The sequence below is a fragment of the Protopterus annectens genome, chromosome 16.part0 (genome assembly GCF_019279795.1).
Source record: "Protopterus annectens isolate FY-2018-M chromosome 16.part0, PAN1.0, whole genome shotgun sequence".
In the NCBI taxonomy this organism is placed as follows: domain Eukaryota; kingdom Metazoa; phylum Chordata; order Ceratodontiformes; family Protopteridae; genus Protopterus; species Protopterus annectens.
Window position 1 is genome coordinate 336,438,670 of NC_056750.1, and position 24,425 is coordinate 336,463,094.

The 24,425-nt window shown below is 41.4% G+C and overlaps 1 protein-coding gene across 10 annotated transcripts in view; it reads left to right on the top strand.

The window, feature by feature from the left end:
• The window catches only part of SH3GLB2 (SH3 domain containing GRB2 like, endophilin B2), a 1,772,316-nt gene that overhangs the window by 437,949 nt on the left and 1,309,942 nt on the right, over window positions 1-24,425 (top strand). For all 10 annotated transcript variants that reach the window (XM_044057951.1, XM_044057956.1, XM_044057957.1 and 7 more), the window contains exon 3: window positions 19,153-19,281. In XM_044057951.1, the coding sequence (XP_043913886.1) occupies window positions 19,153-19,281 (129 nt within the window). The remainder of the gene's footprint in view (window positions 1-19,152; window positions 19,282-24,425) is intronic.

Below are 24,425 nucleotides of genomic sequence, written 5' to 3' on the forward strand. Positions count from 1 at the left end.
CTGAGGGGGTAGTCTGTTTAGCCACTTGCTATACATGTTCAGGTTTTTATGTTGGATTAACTGGAAGGTATTTATGTTAGAGGCTTTACAAGCATAAATTTGACATATTTACAATAAATTAAAGTAACACTTTGTATAAACATTCATTGGTATGTCATGGTTTCTTAAGTTTCTGTTTTTCTATTTTTGAAACAGTGGTAGCTGTCCCTAAAGGGGGAACTTGGGAGAAGTGATTTGGGAGTATAAGGAACTGCAAAAACTATTATGGCAGCTTAGACTGAAAGCATTCAACACCGCAAGTTTAAATGAACACACCATAATTGCTCCTGTTTTAATGATGCGGGCAGCTAAGCTTTAAACATATACTAATTTATTATTTTATAATTTTCTTTTACACTACTTACACTTCTCGAATTTAAATTATAGAAAAACATTTTAAGTTAATTTTTAACAATGTTTAATCACTTTAATATATTTAATATGTTTTAATGTGTTGTACATATTGTTTTTGTTTACATTTGATATACAGGAGGTAATTTTTTTTAATTTATAGATGCAAGATATACAGATCTTTGACATATATTTTCAGTTTAATCACTATTATAAGGTTTGGCACAGTAATGTTTTTCTGCTGTATTTGTGATCTGACAGTACTGGCAAACATTTTTGAAAAAAAAGTTTTTTTATGTATTAGAATTACAAATACATGCGGCTATATTAATTTGTTTTATGATGATTTGAATTTGTAAGACTGTTGCTTTAAATGTGTATAGTGACTCTTAGAAGAGATTTTAAAAGGAAGTGATGCAATTACTTGGTTCTGATGAAGTCCACTGAATGATTTAGGAAGAACGTGCTTAACATTTTCTGTTGTTTTTTTTTTTTTTGAATAAAATTATTTTGTACTTGTGGCATATTTTACCGCTGTCATTGTACTGTTCCTGTCAGTGCAGATAGTTTTGGCTACTACTTGTGGATCTACATAATTGCAATTTTCTTTGGAGTTGTTTATATGTATATATATATATATATATATATGTATATATATATATATATATATATATATATATGTGTATATATATATATATATATATATATATATATAAACACACACACACACGTGTGTGTCGGTGTATGTGTGTGTATTTATATATATATATATATATATATATATATATATATATATATAAAATGTTTTTGTTTTTTTTGCCACAACCCAGCTGAGGTAAGATCTGAATTGCATGTTTTTTGGGGGTTTTTTTTTATTGTATGTTGAACCTACATATATATATATATATATATATATATATATATATATATATATATATAGTATATAATATATTTATATATGTATAAGACCACCAACCAATTATTTATAAAGTTAAAGTTAAGCTGACCAGGCACCACCATCATGCTCATGTTCTAGGTATGATGTTTCTTGAAAATGATGGCTTTGCCAGAGCACCTAATTGTTCTCATAAGCAGTCCGAACTGAACAAGGAGAAACAGAATGTTTCAAAGTCAATAAAGGTATGCCAAAGATGTCTCCTTTTTCCTTATATATCATTTTGTATGCAGAGCAATTTATCAGAGACTTTGGGCTGTATGAGAGTTATTGTGGATGGAAAATTGGTGGCAGAATTAACAACAACCTTTGTTATGCAGATGCATGACAATCTTGGAGGAGAGTGAAAATTACCTGAGACATGTACTGTCAAGCACCTGGGAGCATAGTCTCAAGATGGACCTCCACCTTAATATGAAGAAAACCATGGTGCTTACAACTGGCAGCACAACCAGTTTCAGTCTTGATGGAGAAGACATTGAAGTTGTCAGTAACTTCAGTCTTCTGGGTTAATTTATTATTATAGAATTAACAAGGTGGAAATTGAACGGCATCTATGTCTTGGCAGAGCAGCTATGCAGAGTTTGGAAAAGGTGTTTAAATGTTGAAATGTCTCTCTTCACACAAAGATCAGATTAGTTCAAACCATCATTTTCTCAACCGCATCATTTGGTTGCAAAAGTTGGATAGTCAAGAAGAAAGATAGGAAGATCTTTGAATTGTAGTGTTGGCGTAAACTACTAAGAATCCCATGGATTGCTCATAGAACAAATCAATCAGTAATTGCTGAGATCCAACCCAAGTTCACTGTGGAAACTCAAATGTCAAGACTCAAGCTATCCTGTTTTGGACACACCTTGAGAAGGAAAGCATCACTGGAGAAAGACATTATGAATGGTATGGTAGGTAGCCAGAGTAAGAGGGGAAAAACTCCATTACATTGGCTTGACAGAGTGACTGCAGATATGAGCATGTCACAATCAACCCTTACCAGGCGCTGTAAAGATGGGAAACCATTTAGAAAAACTGTCTATGGAGTCTCCATGACTTGGAAGTTGACTTGACAGCACTTAACATGTGTGTGTCTGGGAAGAAGCATATGATACTCATGGAAGTAAACCACTGATATGCCAAAACAAACTGTGTCACAAACCAAAATATGCTAACAGTGGTCCACAGCAGGAAAAATGCCAACATATTGATTCAGTATATCAATTTAATGACAAAGACAAGCGCTTTCGCGTATTAGCTTAATCAGATCTCTGCCTAAACTGAATAAGACATCCTACTTTATATTAGAATCAATTAGACATTAATCAGTGTAACAAGCTACATCACTGGTTGCTGAGTAACTAATCAAACATTCAAAAAGCTAATAACAGAGTTATATTCACAAAATACAAAGAAAAAATACTTAAATTCTCATAAAAACAACTAAATATTATAAAACATTATAAAACAAAATAATATAAGCACTGAAAAGTGCTTATTTCTTTCTAAGGGGTCTTGCTCTCAGAGCAGGCTGGATAGAAACATGCTCATTCAGGCCAGAAGCATGATGTGCTCCGAGCCTGAGAATCCATTTTAACTCCACTTGATAAGTCATGTTAACCAAGTCCCCCTGTCTAACACTCTCATGTAAAACTTCTAATACTAGAAATTTAAAAACATGTTCCTTACAATGTCTATTAATGCGTTTTGCTATGGCAGTGTAATTCATACCTCTGTGTAGGCAATAAAAATGATCACGTATCCTCTCTCTTAGGCACCTGTTAGTCTTGCCAACATAAAAACACCAGCATAACGTACAGTGTCCAAATTCAGTTCCGTTCAGTTTCATTTTCATTTAATGGTAACAACTTTCTGGGATAACATAATCTCTGCTGTAGGTTATGCTTGTTTCTATAGCCAAACCTAGATCTAATACCTACAATCGGACCAGTTTCACCATCTGTACTGAGAATAGGCCAATGTTTTTGTGTAATGTCCCTAATACACTTTTCATCACTGGAAAATGTAAGACTAAAGAAAGGAGCATGTGTTCTATTGTCACTATAAGGTTGAATAGATTCATGTGAAGAAAAATAAGGTTTACCTATAATATGTCTAAATAGAGAGCGATTCAGTAAGCCAGCCACCCCAAGCAACAATGGTTCTAAAAGGGGGGCATATAGGATCTTTATGTACCTTTTGGAAGGCCATTTAGGACAGGTACTGTGGGATGCTCTACTGAGAAATAATTGGTTGAACCGCTGTCTGTTTAGCTGGAAAATCAGTTAAAACCTGTTTTATTAACATGTGATTCTGTGTTGATTGGTAGTAAACACTTTTTACGAGATTTGTACAAATGTGTTGAAGAGAAATTAGACAGGAACCTTAGGTATGTTACTCTTGATGTGGCCTCCCTTTTCACCTGTATCCCGAATGTTGAGGGTATACAGATGGTGAAACACATTGTTACAAGCAAAGGCATCTATGATGCCAGACAAACAGAATTTTTATGTCTATTGCTGGAGATGGCTTTAGAACATATGTTCACCTTTGACAACAACTATTATCTACAAATCTCAGGTGTAGCGATGGGCACTTCGTGTGCAAACACGTATGCCAATTTGGTGATGGCAGCCTGGGAGGAGAATATAATGTACACCTCTGTTTATTATAAACGTTTTGTACCCTTCTATCGACGCCTTGTCGATTATCTTTTTTTTCTATGGACAGGTGACTTGTCACAATTACATCAATATATTGACATGTTGAATGCAAGTCCTGAATTTCTGAGGTTTTCCTGCAATTATTCTAGTAAGAGTATTGAATTTGTGGATATTCTATTGGTCAAAGATGGTGACCAAAATATTACTATGAAGTACTGAAAAAATGAAAACTAGTGGCACAACATCATTGTTCTTTTAGGTTTGGGCACATCTAGTTTTAGTAAAGGTTCACTAAGCTTAGCAATCTTTTATTCATCTTGTGTATGAGTATAAACACTGACACCCTGCTTCACATTATGGTTAGCTTTAAATTTCAACACTAATAGTGGGATATTGTAAGTACAACGCTTGAATAAAACTCTTAAAAGACGGTCTTTCCACGAAAATGTTGGTAGGCGTAAGGTGGAACGTTAACGTACAGAAATTAAAGTGCGTATTGTTTTATATAATACTGTCAGCTTGACTGATTTTTAACACAATTTTAAAACTTTATTGTTTCATATTGTTAGTCAGGTTTTTTTATTATGCTAGGTAAGAACCAATGCATGGTTTAATTTTATTGTTTCATGAATTGCGTTTCACACTGACGAAACGAAACGAACAACATGCTTATAAGTAACCTTGGATGGCATACAGCAGATGCTGTAGTCCGGAGTTGCTCGTTTCATCCATTTATTTTATTTTCTTCTTTTTACACCATTTGAATTTGTATAGTTGAAATAGATTACTTAGTGGTGATGTAGCACAACACATTAAAAGAAGGGCTAATGTCTCTTTAAATTTTTTCAGTAAAAAAGCCCGCGCTGAGTAATTTAAAAGTGACTTTTTGTTTGTAAACCATTTGTACTTCTGAGGAAGCTGGAGCTGTGTCTCGAGCGAAAACGCTAAACTTTTTAAATCAATAAATTCTGCGTTAAAGGGATTTTTTACGTTTTTTCTGCTTGGACTTGACTACCGATTCTTGATCACAGACTGTTTTTAGAAATGTTTTGAAGGGACAGAATTTAAGAATTAGTCGATTGCTTAATAATGAACAAGACTTTGAGAATTGTTTAGATACAATGAGATTGGTTTACATCTAGGGGCTATAGAAGTCAAGAGATAGTATAAACAGCAGATGGTCAGACAGTGTAGACATACTATAGGTAAACCTTATTTTTCTTCACATGAATCTATTCAACCTTATAGTGACAATAGAACAGATGGTCCTTTAGTCTTACATTTTCCAGTGATGAGAAGCGCATTAGGGACATTATACAAAGACTTTGGCCCATTCTCAGTACAGAGGGTGAAATTGATCCGATTGTAGTATTAGATCTAGGTTTGGCTATAGAAACAAGCATAACCTACGGCAGAGATTATGCTATCCCAGACAGTTGTTACCATTAAATGAAAATGAAACTGAACGGCGAACTAGTAAATGTAATGGTTGTGCTTATTGTACTAACATTGATGAGTCCACCTCTTTTATACATCCATTAAATAGTGAAATATTTACACACTTTCCTCCAGCAGATTGTAATGCAAAGAATTTGATTTATCTTGGACACTGTACGGTATGCCAGTGTTTTTATGTTGGTAAGACTAACAGGCGCCTAAGGGAGAGGATACATGATCATTTTTATTGCCTACGCAGAGATATGAATTACACTGCCATAGCAAAACACATTACTACACATGGTGAGGAACATGTTTTTAAATTTCTAGTATTAGAAGTGATACATGAGAGTGTTAGACAAGGGGGACTTGGTTAACATGACTTATCAAGCGGAGTTAAAATGGATTCTCAGGCTCGGAGCACATCATGTTCCTGGCCTGAATGAGCATGTTTCTATCCAGCCTGCTCTGAGAGTAAGACCCCTTAGAAAGAAATAAAGACTTTTCAGTGCTTATATTATTTTGTTTTACAATGTTTTATAATTTAGTTGTTTTTATGTGAATTTAAGATTTTTTTCTTTGTATTTTGTGAATATAGCTCTGTATTAGCTTTTTAAATGTTTGATTAGTTACTTAACCAATGATGTAGCTTGTTACACTGATTAATGTCTAATTGATTCTAATATAAGTAGGATGTCTTATTCAGTTTAGGCAGAGATCTGATGAAGCTAATAAGCAAAAGCGCTTATCTTTGTCTTTTTCATTAAGTTGATATATTGAATCAATATGTTGGCGTTTTTCCTGCTATGGACCACTGTTAGCATTTTTGGCATGTGTGTGTCTGTGTATATATGTGTATGTATAGTGTGTGCGGGTGTGTATACATGCTGTAGCAAACATTTACATTTCTTTTTTGGCTATTTTTTCTTCCGTGGCAGCTAACTAAGCCACCTCCTTCACCCACAGTGTTCCCTTCACTAAGAGGGTTTTCCTTCTGACAGAGGTCCTGCAGCAAGGTGGGTTTCAGAAGCAGGGTTGATATAGTTTCAGTGTGTGGCATGGTGAGACAGACTGGTGAAGAATCCAAAATTTGACTTTGTGGGGATTTTTTTCAGGCCTGATCTCCCCTGTTCTATGTGCTGACACCATATTATAGGGTAGGCAGGTAATAGGAGGACCACATGAGTGTGTGCCCCACCCCCACCGATAACGTTGCCACTTATTACTGTGTTCCATTTGGCCCCACCTATCCTGGCATCCATTTCCCTGACTCTTGAACTCCACCAAAGCTCATTAGGAAGTGGCCAGCACATCCACCCTGTCACTCCAACAGTCACCTGAGCCACTGATTGAACTTGGGACACTTGGACATAAGTTAGGGCTTTATCCCCCTAGGCCACCAAAGTAATTACATTACCTTTGCAATGTTTGGAGGTGGAATAATGCAGTAGATAAGACATTAGGTGGTAGACATGTAGCCACGGTATGTATATCGGTTGCTTTCATCTGCATGATGTGATTAAAGAGTCTTAACATTCGTATAAGTCTAGAATAGACCTGTGAATGCAACTTGGTTTAGTATGCTTGTCTTAGTGAAATATCTTCTTATTTTGTCTTGTTAATTCTTACCTGTCCTTTTTCATGATCCAGTAGCTCTTTTTGCACTGTTAAGTTGGAGTGATTCCTTCAGTAAACTACATCTTGTGGGATCTTGTATGTTGTTGAAGGTATGAACTGTACAAGATAAAAAAAAAAAAAAAAAGTTTCATTTGCATTATCTGTCAAGTGTCAGCTAAAAAGCATGCCACCTTTCTGCAGGTGCGATATTTCTACATAGACTTGTCCATAGCGATCCAAAATAGTGAAGTATTGCTGACAGATGTTCATCGTGTTTCACTGTTGCAGTCATTACTCTTGGGTCATCCTGCTAGCTGGCTAGCCGCAGTCAGCCTGAATTCCAAAGTCCTGGTCCAGCGTCGGTTGCTGTCGCCTCTTCCCTGACGTCAGTGCGCCAGGGGTATAAAAGATGCAGCCGATGCCATTTTCTTCAGTCTTTCTTGCTTTGCGGTGCCCGAAGCAAAAGCAGTTCACAAGTGCCGGTCGGCCGACTACTGAGATTTTCTAAATCGAATTTCAGATCAGAAGTCTTCATTAAAGCTAAGTACCCCATTGGGGAAACTTTTTTCTTGCTCCAGACCGATGTCAGAAAAAGTTAACAATTGTATTTCTTGTGGGAAGCAAATACCTCATAAGGATTTTCACTCTTACTGTATTCCTTGCCTACGCCCTGACCACAACGTTGCTTGTTGTCGGTTTTGTGCTAGATTTAACCAACTCACTATAAAGTGTCTGTACGATTTTGCCTTTCATTACTTCGGCCGAAGATTCAATTATACTATGCCGTCAGAGCAACTGACGATCGCAATTTCTAAAAAACGCAGGGATAAAGACAAGGACGGGCATCCGAGGTCCAAAACCGATGGTGAGGCTTCCGCTAAGCTAGTCGTCGGTTCTCAGTGAGGTGCTTTCACAGCCCCTGACGCCCACTACCTCAGAGCCACAGGCCACTTCCGACTCCCACGTGGAGCCGACTGGGCCTCTGGAAACTCAAGGTATTGGATCCTCGGAAACTAAGATGGGTCCGGAGCCGCTGTGCAGGCATCAGCTTCTGAGGGTGTTTTCAGACCAACTCAGTTATATGAAAAGCCATCTTCAGCTTCCAAGCCAAAGACTACAGCAGCTCTAAAGACAAAGAAATAAGTACAGCATTCTCCAGGACAGGCTTCCATGCCTAAAAAACAAATGCTCAAAATGGCCGAAGACCTTATTACTTTGATCAGGGGTTCCCATCCCCCTCCTGTTAAGAGGCCTAGGCAAGAGACAGAATATGAATCTTCAGATCAGGTTTCCATTTCCTCTGATCCCTCCTCTGATCAGGAATACTCTCTTCCTCCCTATGAGGATTCTGATGCTGAAGAATCTATTCCTTCAGCTTCTCCTCCAGAAGATTTCTCCTTTGGGGAAACCCTGCATACCATGAGGGAGCACTTTCATTGGGAGAGCCAGGATTACTCAGAATCTAAGAAAAGGCTCAGAGATTTTCTTTTAATTCCTCAGCACAGGACCCTTGCTATTCCCCCTGTCTGGACATTGTAGATGATGTTTTTTCAGAGTCCGGCCTGTCTCCAGACTCTATACCCCCTGCACCGGTTAAGCCAGACAGATACTACAGGGTCCCAGATTCCCATAAATTTCTTTATAAAAACCCTGCTGCTGACCCAGAAACCATATCTCAGGGTCCTAAGGGAGTCAAAGCTTCCACTGCTAAAAACCCTGTCCCCTCTAATAGGGATTCAAGGGCACTGGACAGATGGGGGAAAAAAGTTTACACTTCTGCTACTTTGGCTGTAAGGGCCTTAAATTGTCAATTTCTTTGGCTGTAAGGGCCTTAAATTGTCAATTTCATTTGCTTAAATATCAGCAATACCTAATGTCACTATTAAAGCAGAAAATGCTGATGAACTCTGAATATCCTGAAAACAAGGAAATGCAGGATTTATTGCATGCAGCTGAACAAGTGGGAAACATACTTTGCAATGTGGTTTTATTCTTTGGAGGCCTCTTGTAGGGCCGCTGTAACGGGTTCTGTGATTAGGAGGCATGCTTGGTTAAAGGAACAGAATCTGCCTGATCATGTTAAAGCAAAATTATTAGATGCTTCATTACAGCATGATACTTTGTTTGGTGTTAAGGCAGAAGAGGTGTTGAAGAAAATTTAAGGATTTCTTACAGGTACAGCCACCTAGATTTAGCAGGAACTGGCCTTCAAAAAATTGGTCCTTTCCAGTGTCAGACAGGCCACAAAGAGGCAGGTACAGACGTCCTAGAGGCAGATCCCAGCCCCAAGGCTCATACAGGCCTAAGCAATGGGGTGCTTCTACCTCCAAAAGCGGAGAAGACAAATCTCAACCTTATAGGAAACCGTCCCAATGACTTTCCTCTACCAGTACCAAGCACTTACCTTTTACAAGCTTCTTTAGGGGGAAAACTGGCACTTTTTTAACAAAACTGGCACATGATTACCCAGGACAAATGGGTCTTGAATATAGTGTCTCAGGGCTACAGGTTCCACTTTCACACCCTGCCAAAGGCAAGAGGCATGCCAGACCTGCCACACAATCAATGCACAGAGGCACAAAAGCAAGTTTCATCCCTCATGGACATGGGGGCCATTCAGCGAGTGCCACTACAGGAACAAGGACAAGGATTTTACTCACGACTTTTCTTGGTACCCAGAAAGGACAAAGCCTGGAGGCCAATACTGGACCTGTCTATTCTAAACACTTTTCTGGATGTTCCAAAATTCAAAATGTTGACTCTGCAGCAACTTCTGCCCATGCTGGGCAAGAAGGCTTGGCTAGTAACTTTGGACCTAAAAGAGGCATACCTGCATGTCCCAATCAGACAATCTTGCAGAAGATACCTCAAATTCATAGCTGGATCAATGCACTACCAATTCTCTGCACTGCCCTTTGGCTTATCTACTGTGCCCAGGGTATGCACAAAATGCCTGGCACCAGTAATTGCTTTTTGCAGACAAAGAGGAATTCAAATATATCCCTACTTGGATGACTGCCTCATTCAAGCAGAGAACAAGGACATTTTAATAAGACATCTGGCGTTTGTAAAAAGATTACTAATTTGCCTAGGGTACACAGTAAACGAAAATGAATCAAAACTAGTACCCACTCAAGAGATAATATTCCTGGGTGCAAGCTTAAATACAACTGCCCAGATGGCTTATCTCACGCCAGACAAGCAAAAGCAACTGACTTCTTACTTCGAAATGTTGGCAATAAAAATCCAGTTATCTGCAAGAAAAATTCTGCAGGCTCTGGGCTGCATGGCATCCTGCATTCTGTTAATTCCATATGCAAGAATGCATATGAGGAAACTACAATGGTATCTAAAAAGTGTTTGGACTCAACATTGCCACAGCCTGGAAAAATCAATTACAATCATTCCCTGCCTGCAACAGGAGTTTCGATGGTAGGCTCAGGTCTGTCACCACAACAAGGGCAGCCTTTCACTTTACCCACTGCCAGGCAGACAATAACAACAGATGCGTCAGATTATGCCTGCGGGGCCCACATGGCAGGAAAATGTATTCAGGGCACATGGCCCACAAGCCAAATGTATCTTCATATTAATCTAAAAAAAATGCTAGCTGTACAAAATGCACTGACAACTTTCAAGGATCTCCTTCGTCCAGGACAACTGCTGATAAAGACGGACAATACTACAGTCATGTGGTACATAAACAAGCAGGGAGGCACGCATTCCTACCCCCTTTGCAGACAAGCCATGATTTTGTGGAGCACAACACTGACTTATCAAGTACACCTGCAAGCTCAATTCCTGCCAGGAAAGACAAATACTCTGGCAGACGAACTAAGCAGAAACCTAATGGATCCTCACGAGTGGAAACTAGATCCACAAATCTTCAGTATAATAACAAGGAAATGGGACGCCCAGACATAGATCTATTTGCCTCCCCTCACAACTGCCAACTACAGAGATTCTGCACAAGGACTTAACACAAGCTAGCATGGAAAGTGGATGCTCTATCATTCAGCTGGAAAAACCTTACAGTATATGCCTTTCCTCCACCACCTCTCCTCCCCAAGGTACTCCTAAAGGTCAGACAAGAGAAGCCAAAAATGATCCTAATTGCCCCAGACTAGCCACGCCAGCACTGGGTACCCAGATGTTCTTCGTGTTTCACTGTTGCAGTCATAACTGTAGGGTGCTCCTGCCGGCAGGCAGCCCGAGGTCGGCCAGAATCCCAAAGTCTGGGTCCGGCGTCGGCTGTACAAGCTAGTACCCTGACGTCCGTACGCTCTGGTACATAGTCCTCAGCCGACGCCATCTTCTCCAGTCTTTCTTGCCGTGCGGTGGAAAGCAGCTCGCAAGTCGTTGGTTGGCGATTTTCGAACAGCGTATTTTGTTGTTGTCGGTCCAAAGTTCTTACTTCTCTTCTCAAAGCTAAGTACCCCGTTGGGGAATCTTTTTCTTGTTCCTCCGATGTCAGAAAAAGTTAATAATTGTATAACGTGTGGGAAACAATTACCTCATAAAGATTTCCACTCTTACTGTCTACCTTGCTTAGGCCCTGACCACGACGTTTCTTGTCGGTTCTGTGCCAGGTTCAACTCTCGTACTATCAAGCGCAGGTACGATTGGGCTCTAAATTATTTTGGCAGACACTTCAATTATAGAATGTCGTCGGACACTACCGGAATTCAAAAGAAGCACAAAGACAGGCCTCCGAGGTCCAAACAGGACTCATTGCAGCTGGAGCCAGCGTCCGGTTCGGCTGTCGTCAGTGAGGTGCTTTTGCAGCCCCTGTCGTCTGCCACTTCTGAACCGATGGCCGATACGGACTCCCATGGGGAGCCATCAAGGCCTACTATTTTAACTGCTGCAGGACCTTCGGACATCGCTCCCTCAGATGGGTCCAGAACCGCTGTGCAGGTACCGGCTTCTGAGGGGGTTTTCAGGCCTACTCACATCACTATTTCAAAGGCAAAGGCAAAGACAAAGACTCCTGTTAAGTCTAAAGTTCCTGCTCAAGCTGCTTCTGAATCTACTCCCAGGACACAGAAGCAATTATTAAAGATGGCTGAAGATTTGTTACAATGATTAGGGGTTCTCACCCCCCTCCTGAGAAAAGGCCTCGACAGGATGTTCCTCTGGATTCCTCTGACCAGGCTTCTGTATCTTCTGTCTCTTCCTTAGATCAGGACTATTTTTTTCCTCCTTATGAGGATTCGGATGCTGAGGACTCCTTACCCTCGGCCTCTCCGCCTGAAGATTTCTCTTTTGGGGAAACCTTGCATGAGATGAGGGAACATTTTCATTAGGAAGGTCAGGAGTATTCTGCTTCCAAGAAGAGGCTTAGAGAATTTCTTCTTCTTCCTCAGCATAGGCCTTTAGCTATCCCTCCTGTTTTGGACATTGTAGATGATGCCTTTTCTAAGGCTATTTTGAATCCTGATTCCATGCCTCCTGCTCCTTCTAAGCCTGATAGATTTTATAGGGTTCCTGACTCTCATTTATTCTTATTTAAGAACCCTTCTGCGGATCCTGAAACTATTTCTCAGGGCTCTAAGGCTGCTAAAGTTGCTTCTTCTAAAAATCCTATTCCCTCTGAGAAGGATTCTCGTGCTTTAGACAGGTGGGGAAAAAAGGTATATACTTCTGCTGCCCTGTCTGTAAGGGCTTTAAATTGCCAGTTTCATATGTTTAAGTATCAGCAATTTCTTTTGTCTGTTTTAAAGCAAAAGCTTGCTTCCCTTCCTGCATGTGCAGAGGATAAGGAACTTCAGGATGTTTTGCATGCTACTGAACAAGTGAACAAACATAGTTTACATTGTGGTTTTGATGCTTTGGATGCTTCTTGCAGGGCTGCAGCCTCTGGTACTGTTATCAGGAGACATGCCTGGCTCCGTGAGCAAAGTTTACCTGAACAGGTTAAGGCTAAGTTGTTAGATGCCCCTGTTCAGCATGATGTTCTTTTTGGATCTAAGGCTGAGGAAGTTATTAAAAAGATGGAAGAAAAGGCAAAATCTATGCAGACTGTAAAGATTTCTTGCAAGTTCAGCCTCCTAGATTTTCCAGGAATTGGCCCTCTAAAAATTGGTCCTTTCCCACGTCTGACAGGCCTCAAAGGGGAAGATATAGACGCTCCATAGGTCGTGGTCAAGGTCAGGCCTCTTACAGATCTAGACAATGGACTGCTTCTTCACCTAGAAGGGGAGAAGACAGATCCCAATCTCAAAGAAAGCAAACTCAATGACTCTCTAAGTTGGGCTGCAGGACCCCTTCACCTGGATGCCCCTCTCGGAGGAAAACTGTCTCTTTTTTACAGAAATTGGACTCATATTACCCAGGACAGATGGGTATTGGACGTGATTTTAAAAGGTTACAAATTCCACTTTCATACTTTGCCAAGGGCTTACGCTTGGCCAGATATGCCAAAACATCAATGGTCAGAGGCCTTAAATCAAGTGGATGCTCTTCTGGCCATGAGAGCCATAGAGCCTTTTCCTCTCTCAGAGATGGGAAAAGGTTTTTATTCAAGGCTGTTTCTGGTTCCAAGAAAACAAAACTCATGGAGACCTATTCTGGACCTTTCTGTGTTAAACACCTTTTTGGAAATTCCAAAATTCAAGATGCTTACTCTGCAGCAACTAATTCCAATGCTATCTTAGGATGCCTGGATGGTGACATTGGACTTAAAGGAAGCCTACTTACACATTCCCATCAGGCAGGAACGCAGGAAATTCCTCAGGTTCAAAGCAGGTTCGAGGCACTTTCAATTCCCTGTACTGCCCTTTGGTTTATCTACTGCGCCCAGAGTCTTTACCAAGTGCCTGGCACCAGTAGTGGCTTATTGCAGACTTCAGGGGATCCAGATTTACCCCTATTTGGACGACTGCCTTATTCAGGCAGACAGCAAAGATCTTCTACTTCAACATCTGGACTTCGTTCAACGTCTTCTCCTCCTACTGGGGTTCTCAGTGAACACAAAAAAGTCACATTTGATCCCTACTCAACAAATGGTATTCTTGGGAGCCCTCTTAAATACAACCTTGCAAAGGGCCTTCCTCACTCCAGAAAAACAAACACAGCTGGCTTCTATTTTCAACACCTTGGCAACTCTATCTCAGCTCACTGCAAGGAAATTCCTGCAGACTCTGGGCTACATGGCTTCCTGCATTCTGTTGATTCCAAATGCAAGGCTTCATATGAGAAAGCTTCAATGGTATCTGAAAAGTGTATGGTCACAACATCACCACGATCTGGATATTCTGATTCCTCTAATCCCCTGTCTCCAGAGGGAGTTCCTCTGGTGGTCCAGGGCATGTGTTTTAAGCGAAGGAAAGCCTTTTCGTCTATCTCAACCTATTCAAATCCTGACCACGGACGCCTCGGATTATGCTTGGGGAGCACACTTTCTAGACAATTGCCAGCAAGGAACCTGGACAAAGGACCATCTTCACTGGCACATCAATCTGAAGGAAATGTTGGCAGTTCAAAATGCTCTTCTAGCCTTCAAGAACCTTTTGCAACCAGGGCCTCTGCTAATTCGCACAGACAACACCACGGTCATGTGGTACATCAACAAGCAAGGGGGTTCTCTTTCATACCCCCTTTGCAGACTAGCTATGGCCTTATGGGACACAGCTCTAAATTTTAATCTACATCACCAGGCTCAATTTATTCCAGGGGAACAGAATCTCTTGGCAGACAGCCTGAGCAGAAACATTTCAGATCCTCACGAATGGATGCTAGACACCAACTTATTCAACAGGATTACTGCAGTTTGGGGATGTCCCCAGATAGGTCTGTTTGCATCCCATCTCAATCACCAGCTGCCTCGCTTTTGCACCAGGTCCTTCCACAAAACAGCTTGGAAAGTGGATGCCCTGTCCTTCAGCTGGAGAAGCCTTTCGGGATTTGCCTTCCCTCCTCTTCCTCTACTACCTCGGGTATTACTGAAGATAAAACGGGACAAGCCCAAGTTCCTCATCTTGATTGCTCCAAATTGGCCTCGACAGTTTTGGTATCCAACTTTAAAGCACCTGTTCTTGGAGCCTCCTTGGATTCTCCCTCAGAACCCTTCTCTTCTGTCCCAGCATCAGGGTCAGTTACTACATTCCAATCTCAAGACCCTTTGCCTGACAGCTTGGCTCTTCAAAGGAGTTTGATTTCCTCTAGTCTTCCCAAACAAGTTTTGGATGTTCTTCTGGAAGCTAGACGGCCTAGCACTAGGAAATCCTATGCCTCTAAATGGAAGAGGTTTTGTATTTGGATGCAGGACTGAGGCTCGGATCCTCTGGTACCTGATCTCTCTTCTATTTTGCTTTACCTTTCGGATCTTTTATCTAAAGGACTCTCCTTTTCTTCCATTAAGATTCATGCTTCTGCTAATTCTGCTCATTTCAATTCTGACCCTCCTGTTTTTTCTCATCCTTTGGTGAGACAATTCTTGAGAGGGGCAAAAAATTTACGGCCTCCCAGGACCCCTCCTGTTCCTGCCTGGGATCTTAATTATGTTTTAGAAAAGCTTACTTTGCCTCCTTTTGAGCCTGCTGCATCTTCAGATATCAAGTTTTTATCTTGGAAGACTGTTCTTTTATTGGCATTGACTTCTCCCAGAAGGGTCTCAGAGTTGCAGGCTCTCATGGCTGTGGAACCATACCTTATTTTCCATCAGGACAGAGTATCCTTGAGGACCAATCCTACTTTCATGCCTAAGGTGATTTCGAAAGTGGCTTTAAATCAGACAATTCACCTTCCTACTTTCTTTCCTAATCCTCAAAATAAAGGGGAAAGGATTTTGCATTCATTGGATGTACACAGGCAGTTACGATTTTACTTGGACAAGACTAAAGAGTTCAGAAAGTCTTCTCAATTGTTTGTTTCTTTTGCCTCCAGTTCTCTTGGAAAACCTATTTCTAAACAGACTATTTCCAAATGGATTGCTTATGGAATCAGATTTTGTTACACTCATCATGGGAAACAGTTTCCAGGTACCATTAGAAGTCATTCTACTAGAGCAGCTGCCACTTCTACAGCTTTACTCAGAGGAGTTCCTACCAAGGATATCTTGGAAGCTGCCACTTGGAGTTCTGTGCATACTTTTTCCAAGCACTACAATCTCCCACTGTATTCTAAGACCAGGGCAGGCTTTGCCTCTGCTGTTTTGCAGGGTATTCTTGCCTCCCCTTCTTCTGTCTAAAGCCTCCTCCCCTTTTTCACTGCTTTGGGATTCCACCCTACAGTTATGACTGCAACAGTGAAACAGAAGAACATAGTACAGTTGTGTACACCTACCATAAATGTAGATGTTCGAGTGTCTTCACTGTTGCAGTCGGTGTTTCCCTCCCTCCTATCCCCTCTTTTTTCGCTTTTGTGGTGTATTTGTGTTTCCTTATTGGATTCATTTTTGTTTTATTGGGGACTTCTGACATCTAGGGCAAGAAAGGCTGGAGAAGATGGCGTCGGCTGAGGACTATGTACCAGAGCGTACTGACATCAGGGTACTAGCTTGTACAGCCGACGCCGGACCCAGACTTTGGGATTCTGGCCGACCTCGGGCTGCCTGCCGGCAGGAGCACCCTACAGTTATGACTGCAACAGTGAAGACACTCGAACATCTACATTTATGGTAGGTGTACACAACTGTACTTTCTAAAGAGCTTGTCTGAAGGCCCGGCCTGGACATTGCCTCAAATTCCTCATTTACTGACCCAACAGAACAATCAGATACTGCACAGCCAACTCAAAACCCTAAATCTGGCTGCATGGCGGATAACGTAACCATTCAGAACACACCTCTCTCCAAAGCAGTTATGGATGTTATTCTGGAGGCCAGGAGGCCCAGCACCAGAAAATCATATGCAGAAAAGTGGAAGAGATTCTGTGCTTGGAACCAGGCACAAGGAATTGACATGCTTTACCAAATATTCCTCAGATTTTACAATACTTAACTGAGATGTTGCACAAAGGCCTATCCTTTTCATCGATTAAAATTCATGCCTCTGCCATTTCAGCTCATTACAATATGGACCCACCTATTTTTTCACATCCACTATTAAGGCAGTACCTCAGAGGGTCCAAGAACATAAGACCCCCAAGAAGAGCACCAATACCTGCATGGGACCTCAATTTTGTCTTGGAAAAACTCACACCGCCTCCTTTTGAGCCAGCTAATACAGCTGAGATAAAATTCTTATAATGGAAAACAGCTCTGCTCTTAGCAATAACTTCAGCAAGAAGAGTCTCAGAGTTACAGGCACTAATGGCGGTTGAACCTTTTATAATTTTCCATCTGGACAGGGTTTCTCTGAGGACAAACCCAACATTTATGCCTAAGGTAGTGTCCAGTGTGGCTCTTAATCAAACAATTAGTTTGCCTACCTTTTATCCGAACCCACAGAATAAGGGGGAGAGACTTCTACATTCTTTGGACATACACAGATAGCTACGCTTCTACTTGGACAAAACTAAATCTTTCAGAAAATCTGAGCAACTCTTAGTGGCATATACTGCAGGATCTCAAGGAAAAGCAATCTCAAAGCAGACAATTTCCAAATGGATAGCTCACTGCATCCGTTTCTGCTATTCTCAACATGACAAATCAGTACCTAAGGGCATCAGGCCACACTCAACCAGAGCAGCAGCTACTTCAGCAGCCTTCCTCAGAGGAGTACCAACTAAGGACATTTTGGAAGCTGTAACTTGGACTTCAGTGCACACTTTTACAAAGCACTACCACTTACCTCTTTACTCTAAATCCAGAGCAGGCTTCGCCACTGCAGTTCTGCAGGGCCTCATAGCCACTCCTAATTCTATTTAGGCCTAGCCACCCATCCTCAGCTTTGGGATTCAGCCCAAGAGTAATGACTGCAACAGTGAAACACGATGAACATAGTACAGTTGTGTACCTACCATAAATGTAGATGTTCGAGTGTATTCACTGTTGCAGTCCAGGTTACCCACCCACCATCCCCCTTTACGTTGCTGGGACTTATCTGCACTTCTCTATACTATACAACCTATGTGGTGTATTTGCTTGTAGATGAAGAATATGTTTTATTTTAGTGCATGCTTTTTTTATTGGCATGATTTTTTAGCCTACCCTTCTGGGGGCACCTGACATCTGGGGCAAGAAAAACTGAAGAAAATGGCGTTGGCTGCATCTTTTATACCCCTGGCGCACTGACGTCAGGGAATAGGTGACAGCAACCGACGCCGGACCAGGACTTTGGAATTCAGGCCGACTGCGGGTAGCCTGTCAGCAGGATAACCCAAGAGTAATGACTGCAACAGTGAATACACTCGAACATCTACATTTATGGTAGGTACACAACTGTACTGTTGCCAAAATAATTAAGGATCAGCTACAGACTCTTCTGACCTGTAAGAGAACCCTAATACCCAGTTTACAATATGCTCTGCCTGTAGCAGTCCTTAACTGATTGTACTTATGCACTGAACAAAATCTTTTTTTTTTTTTTGTTTACAGTGATTGACTCCAGGGAGCACCAGAGCCTGACAGAGCAGAAGGCCAAGTGACTTTTGATAATGGCCAGAATTAACCATGAAGCTACCGTCATCTTTTAAGTTAAATTAAGAGCACCATCCACCCTTATTCCACAGAGTGTCAGTAACAACTGCACCAGCCTTAAGATGACCTTCCTTTAACCTAGCTGTAGATAAGGGGACATTTAGTAAGGTGGCCTTTGCATACTGGAATCATCTTCTGTTGTACATAGGAAAGAGTGACATCTGGGAAACTTGAGTCCAGACTCATGGGCTGTCTTGCTGCTGAATGTAGATGGCAGTACTGTAGGGATAATGGGTGACAGTGCCTGAACCCATATTTTCCATTTGCAGGTATACCTTTTTAAACTGTTACTTGCTGTTTCAATTATGGTTTATTTAAGGTTTCAATATTGATATTCTGCGTATTTGCGTAGAGTACATATTGATGTCTTTGTATTGTGCTTACATTCTGCACATTACTGAATGTACAACTGGGTTGTTTTTTATTCCTTGTGCCTCTGGCCTGGGTATTGCCTGAAAATGGTCCTGGGATCAGCCTACCTAACTTGCAAATAGATAAAAGAATGTTTCTGGTTCCAGGTGCCCGTATTGAGGAGTTTCTGTATGAGAAGTTGGACAAAAAGATACCGGTACGTAACACCAATGCTGATCTCTTGGGACAGTATATGATAGAAGCTGCCAATGAATTTGGACCAGGATCACCTTATGGTAAGTTATTTTAACCTCTAAAGTGAGCAATTCAGATAATAGCACATTTGCTAGACATGAAAATAGATATAAGCATTTAAGAATGCTTGATCTGGTGTACCTTGGTACAACCAGCTTACTTGAAATGCCTGCACTTCATTTGTGAGTTTTTTGGATAGGTTGTACTGCAGTTTAAACTCCAGTGTTGTATTACTGGAAAGCACTAGCAAATGTAATCACAAGTCTGCTACTTGTTTCTGTTTATATGTTACTGCGCTTATTGTTGGTTTTGTTTTTGTATGTTTTTTTCAATAGCCAGGTAGGTTATCTTGATCCTAAGAAACGTTTTGCTGGCAAAAATGATACCATATAAATGGCTCATACATAACGTTGTAATACATGACAGTAAAATCATTTAAAGGTGTAGTAAACAGGAGTCATACTTAACTGTTTTGTATATGTTTTGTGTAAGTGTAAGTAGAAATGAGAAGTCCTAAGCAGACTTCCAAGAAACTGTTAAACTCCATTAGACCAAGAATTTCAAATAGAACTATTAAGCTCTTGACCAATAATTGAACTTGATTTATAGACTTCGTTGATGATCATGGAAGACTGTCTGCTCTAAGTGAATTACCACCATGTATGCGGTTGAAGTTTTGGGGTGAACATTATTGCTTCATGCTGAGTGTTAATTTCAGATGAAAAATAAACAGTGACTGGACTTATTGGTGATCAGCCACTGTGTTACCAAACAAGTTACAAAGCAACTATGCACAGAAAACATCAGATATACCTATTTCTTCTAAACTTGTTGCCTCACTTTCAGTATGCATTTCTTCATAAAGTTGCTTATATGCCTGATGCCACAAGCAGGGTCCTTTACTTATCTTTAAGCGCAAGTAGCTTATTTAGAATATAGTGTGCAGTAGTAACTTTGTAAGCCAGGGTCCCAGGTGTATGCATTGTTCAGAGCATCAGTAGCTTAGGTCGCATGTTCATATCTGGTGATTTGAAGATTAGAAGCCTGTGGGATGTCCTTCCATTCACTGTTGCAGTATTCCTTACAATAAGGACTTCCTGCTAAGGGCAGTCTGACATCTGGCCAGTATACCAAAGCCTTTAGGTTGCTTAAGGTAAGCAGTACATCACACGTATGTTTTTCATGTGCAGAGTAAGGCATAAAGTTGACAGCCAGATGTACCATCCTCAGAACTTCTTTTCTGCCAGTGCGAATGCCATCTTTTGATCATTGGTATGAATGCCTGCTTCATTTGCTGGTTAACCAAGCCATTTTCAGGTAAGGGTCCCATTGGGGTTTTGCTGTTCTCTTTTTTTTCTTTTGTTTTGTTGCTTGTGGGTTTTATGTCATCCAGAAAGGGTAAATGGCAGTGCTGGAGACGATTTCCCCATAAAGATTGTTGTGAGCAGTGTTTATTTTGTCTCAGTGCTTCCCGCAACCATATATCCTGTTCTGTTTGTCAGGCTTTCATCCCAAATATTCTTAGAGAACCAACATCTTAAGCTTTTAGCAAAAGACACTATGGAAGGAACTTCCTGCTCTGAGGATCAGCCGTCTGTGAAGAAGAAGGCCAAGAGGTCTAGGTTCGATTGCTGGACTGTACCAGCTACACCAGACATATCTCCCGAGGCTAGTGAAAGCCCGGAGGATCACCCAGCTCTGTCGTTGGATTCCTGTGCTGCGACTGCTTCGGAGGCCAGCATGGATCTGACCTCATGCACATCCCTGAAGGCCTTGCAGACATCCGCTTTGGGTGTTTCGGGGGGGAACCACGACTGATTATTACTGAAGGGCTTAGGGGTGTTCCTCAGATGTTTGTTAAGGCGGAAGTGCCGACTACCATTGTAGAATGCTGTCTGGGGTCTGAGCCTTCTAAATTTTATAAGGCGGACATCTCATTGAAAAAGAAACAAAACAGAAAACATGTTTCTTCTGCTCCTAAGGATCTTAAGAGTGTATGGCAGCATTGCACTCAGGGGCTGTTTAATGCCCTTATGGCTTTGAAGCCACTCCAAGGAGTTTTTGTTCCTGCTCCACCTTGGTCCTCTTCTCCCCTCAAAAGGCCAAGAGAGCAGGATTCCTCTGAGTTAAAGGGGGATTCTGATGAGGAATCTATTGTTTATTCTTCAAGAGGAGTTCACTAGTTCTGACACTCCTTTTGAAGAGATTTCCTTTGGGGCACAGTTTCCAGAATGATGGAAAATTTCAAGTGGAATTGTGCCCAGGTTTCTGATGTTCAGAAAAGGTATTATGAGCTTCTACAAATGGACTCTCCTAGACCTTTTGCTGTTCCTCCTGTTTTGGCTGCCTTGTTGGTTGTCTTTTTTTTTACTGCATCTCAGTCTCCAGACTACCAGCCCCCTGCCCTCAAAAAACCCGATAAATTCTTACAGAGTGCCTGATGATTTCGAATTGCTCTATAAATGTCCTTCTGCTGATCCCTCTGTGGTGTCTTTGGCATCTGACAAACTGTCTCATTTACTGCTTTCTGCAAAGTAACTTCCTTCCGATAAAGACAGCAGAACTATGGAAAGGCTAGGTAAGGTTTTTACCTCAGCTACCATTGCTTTTAGAGCCGTCAATTATCAGACCCATATGTCAAGATATATTTTGGCTCTTCTTTCTCAGGCCTGGCAGGTAATTTCTGATCTTCCTGATTCTGAGAGTAAGACTTCTGCTGTCTCCTTGTTGGGGACTTCTTTTCAGGTGACTAACCATTCTATTCAGTGCAGTTATGATGCAGCAGATGCTTCTTCTAGAGCTGCTGCTTTTGGGTCTGTGATGAGGAGATATTCCTGGCTTTGGCTTCAACATTTACCTGATGATATTAAGACTAAGTTGAGGGATGCTCCTCTGAAAAACAAACACTTATTTGGTGCAGCTGCTGTGGTTTAAGTTTAAGTTTCTTTAGGATAAGGGCAAGGCTTTATGAGAATTAAAACATGTTTTTGACTCTCATCTGCCTAAGTTTCAAAGGAATCACCCTAATAAGCCAGCGTTTGTTCATAGGCAGTCTTGCTTTCCTCCCAACAGTAAAAAGGGTGGGAAAAGGACTGCTTCCGCCAAAGCTAACCAGACTCTTGTGACACAGAAGTCTACTTTTCCTGACAAACCAGGTACTGTCCTGTCAGCCACATTCCTCTTTCCCTATCCTTTCCAGTTTGGTTATAGGTTACTCAAGATTTCTGTGTTGTGTTCATTATCCATCTAAGATACTACATGGTCTGGAAATCTCTTCCCCCTTTCATGGACATCCTTCTGCCACTGCGGGAACAGTTGGCATTTTTTCCAGGAGTACTTCAGGATCTTTTGTCTCCGGGAGCTATTCGGGCAGTTCCAGTTTCTCAAAGGGGAAAGGGGTTTTACTTCAGAATGTTCTTGGTCCCCAGAAAAGATGGCACTTGGAGGCCCATTGTGGATCTTCCTCACCTCAGCACCTTGTTTTTCCTTCAGACTTTCTTCCCTATGCTGCTTCCTCAGGCTTTTCTAGTGTCTCTGGATCTCAAGGATGCTTATCTTCATATCCCTATTCATCCCCTTTTCAGGACGTTTTTACATTTCTCTGTTGCTTCCTGGCATTTTCAGTTCTCTGCTTTGCCCTTTGGCCTTTCTACTGCCCCAGGGGTATTCACCAAACACCTAGCTCCTGTGATTGCTTTTTGCAGGCTAAGTGGGAATACGAGTATTTCCTTACTTAGACGCTCTGCATTTTCAGGCATACTCTCCAGAGATTCTTCTGCAGCATCTTCCCTTTGAAATTTCTGTCTTGCAAAGCCTGAGGTTTACTATAATTCCTTTTTAATTCCTTCAAAGAGTCATGCATTTCTGGTGTGCAGGATCCAGACTGTTCCAATGCTGGCATCCCTATCTCCTCCCAAGGCATTAACTCTCCTTTCCGCCTTTCAGTCCCTTCTTTCTTTGGCCTCAATCACAGCCAGGGAGTTTCTGAGACCTCTAGGCCTCAGCCATACTGGGTTATAATGCCTTCCACACATTCAGACCACAAACTGAAAGTACGAGAACTAAAGGAGGCGAATTATCAATATTCATCAAAGAAAAATGCACCTCTAGATTGGTTAAACAAAACGATTCCCTTGAACTAATCCAGGTCCAACTGACTGTGTAGGCAAGACCCCTCTTCAAGTTATTGGCCAGTTATAGGACCCCCTCCATGAACCAGGATACCCACACTGCATACTTAGATCTACTTGAATCACTCAAGATACAACCAGACACCCTGGTTTTAGGTGACTTTAACCAATCATCCAGAGATTGGGTAAATTATACATGTAATAAAGCACTTGCCCAAAGGTTTTTGGACTTCATCAACTCCAATAGCCTGGACAAGTTGGTTGACACCCTTACAAGGGGCCCAAGCATTCTGGATCTGGTGCTCACTAACATGAGAGATCATTGCAGTACCCATGTGTGCGGCCTTCCCTATTGAGGTCTGAAAGTAAATCAGTCTCATTAGACTAACAATAACATCTGACCCCTCCAGGAGCAGCAACTAGACTAAAAAACTTCTCCAAAGCCCATTATAACCTAAAACATGGTGGCATTAATAGCTTCTTAGCCACTGCCTTCACTGATGGCGTGGACACCTATACTGGGATTTACACCAATGGCATGTATAAGCAGATATACAAATATATTGACTCAGCAGTACCTGATGGGATCAAAACAAGATCCTCAAGAAAGAACAAGTCTGCTTGATGGACATCTGCCATTAACAGGTTATACAATAAGAGAGAAATTGCTGTCCATGAGCAGGAAGGAACAGTCTCTGAACTGGAAGCATTCCCTCCTCAGCTTAAACAAGCAAATAAGATACCTTGTAAGGCATTCTGCAGCTAACTATGAATCCAAGTTAGTTTCCTTCACTAAGGATAACCATAAGGTGGTCTTCGGCTACATCAGAAACCTTAAAGGAAAAACCCAGATCTGCGTAGAACTGATTGATAATGCCACCACATATACTGAACCTGTAGAAATAGCTAACCTGGTAGCTAGCTGACAGGTTCAGTGAAAACTTCTCACCCCTGTCCCTGCCACATATCCCCCAGTTTATCTTACCACCTGCCCTCCACCTAGTATCTCCAAGGAGCAGGTCATAAATGCTGTGTCCAAAGGCAAAAGCACAGCC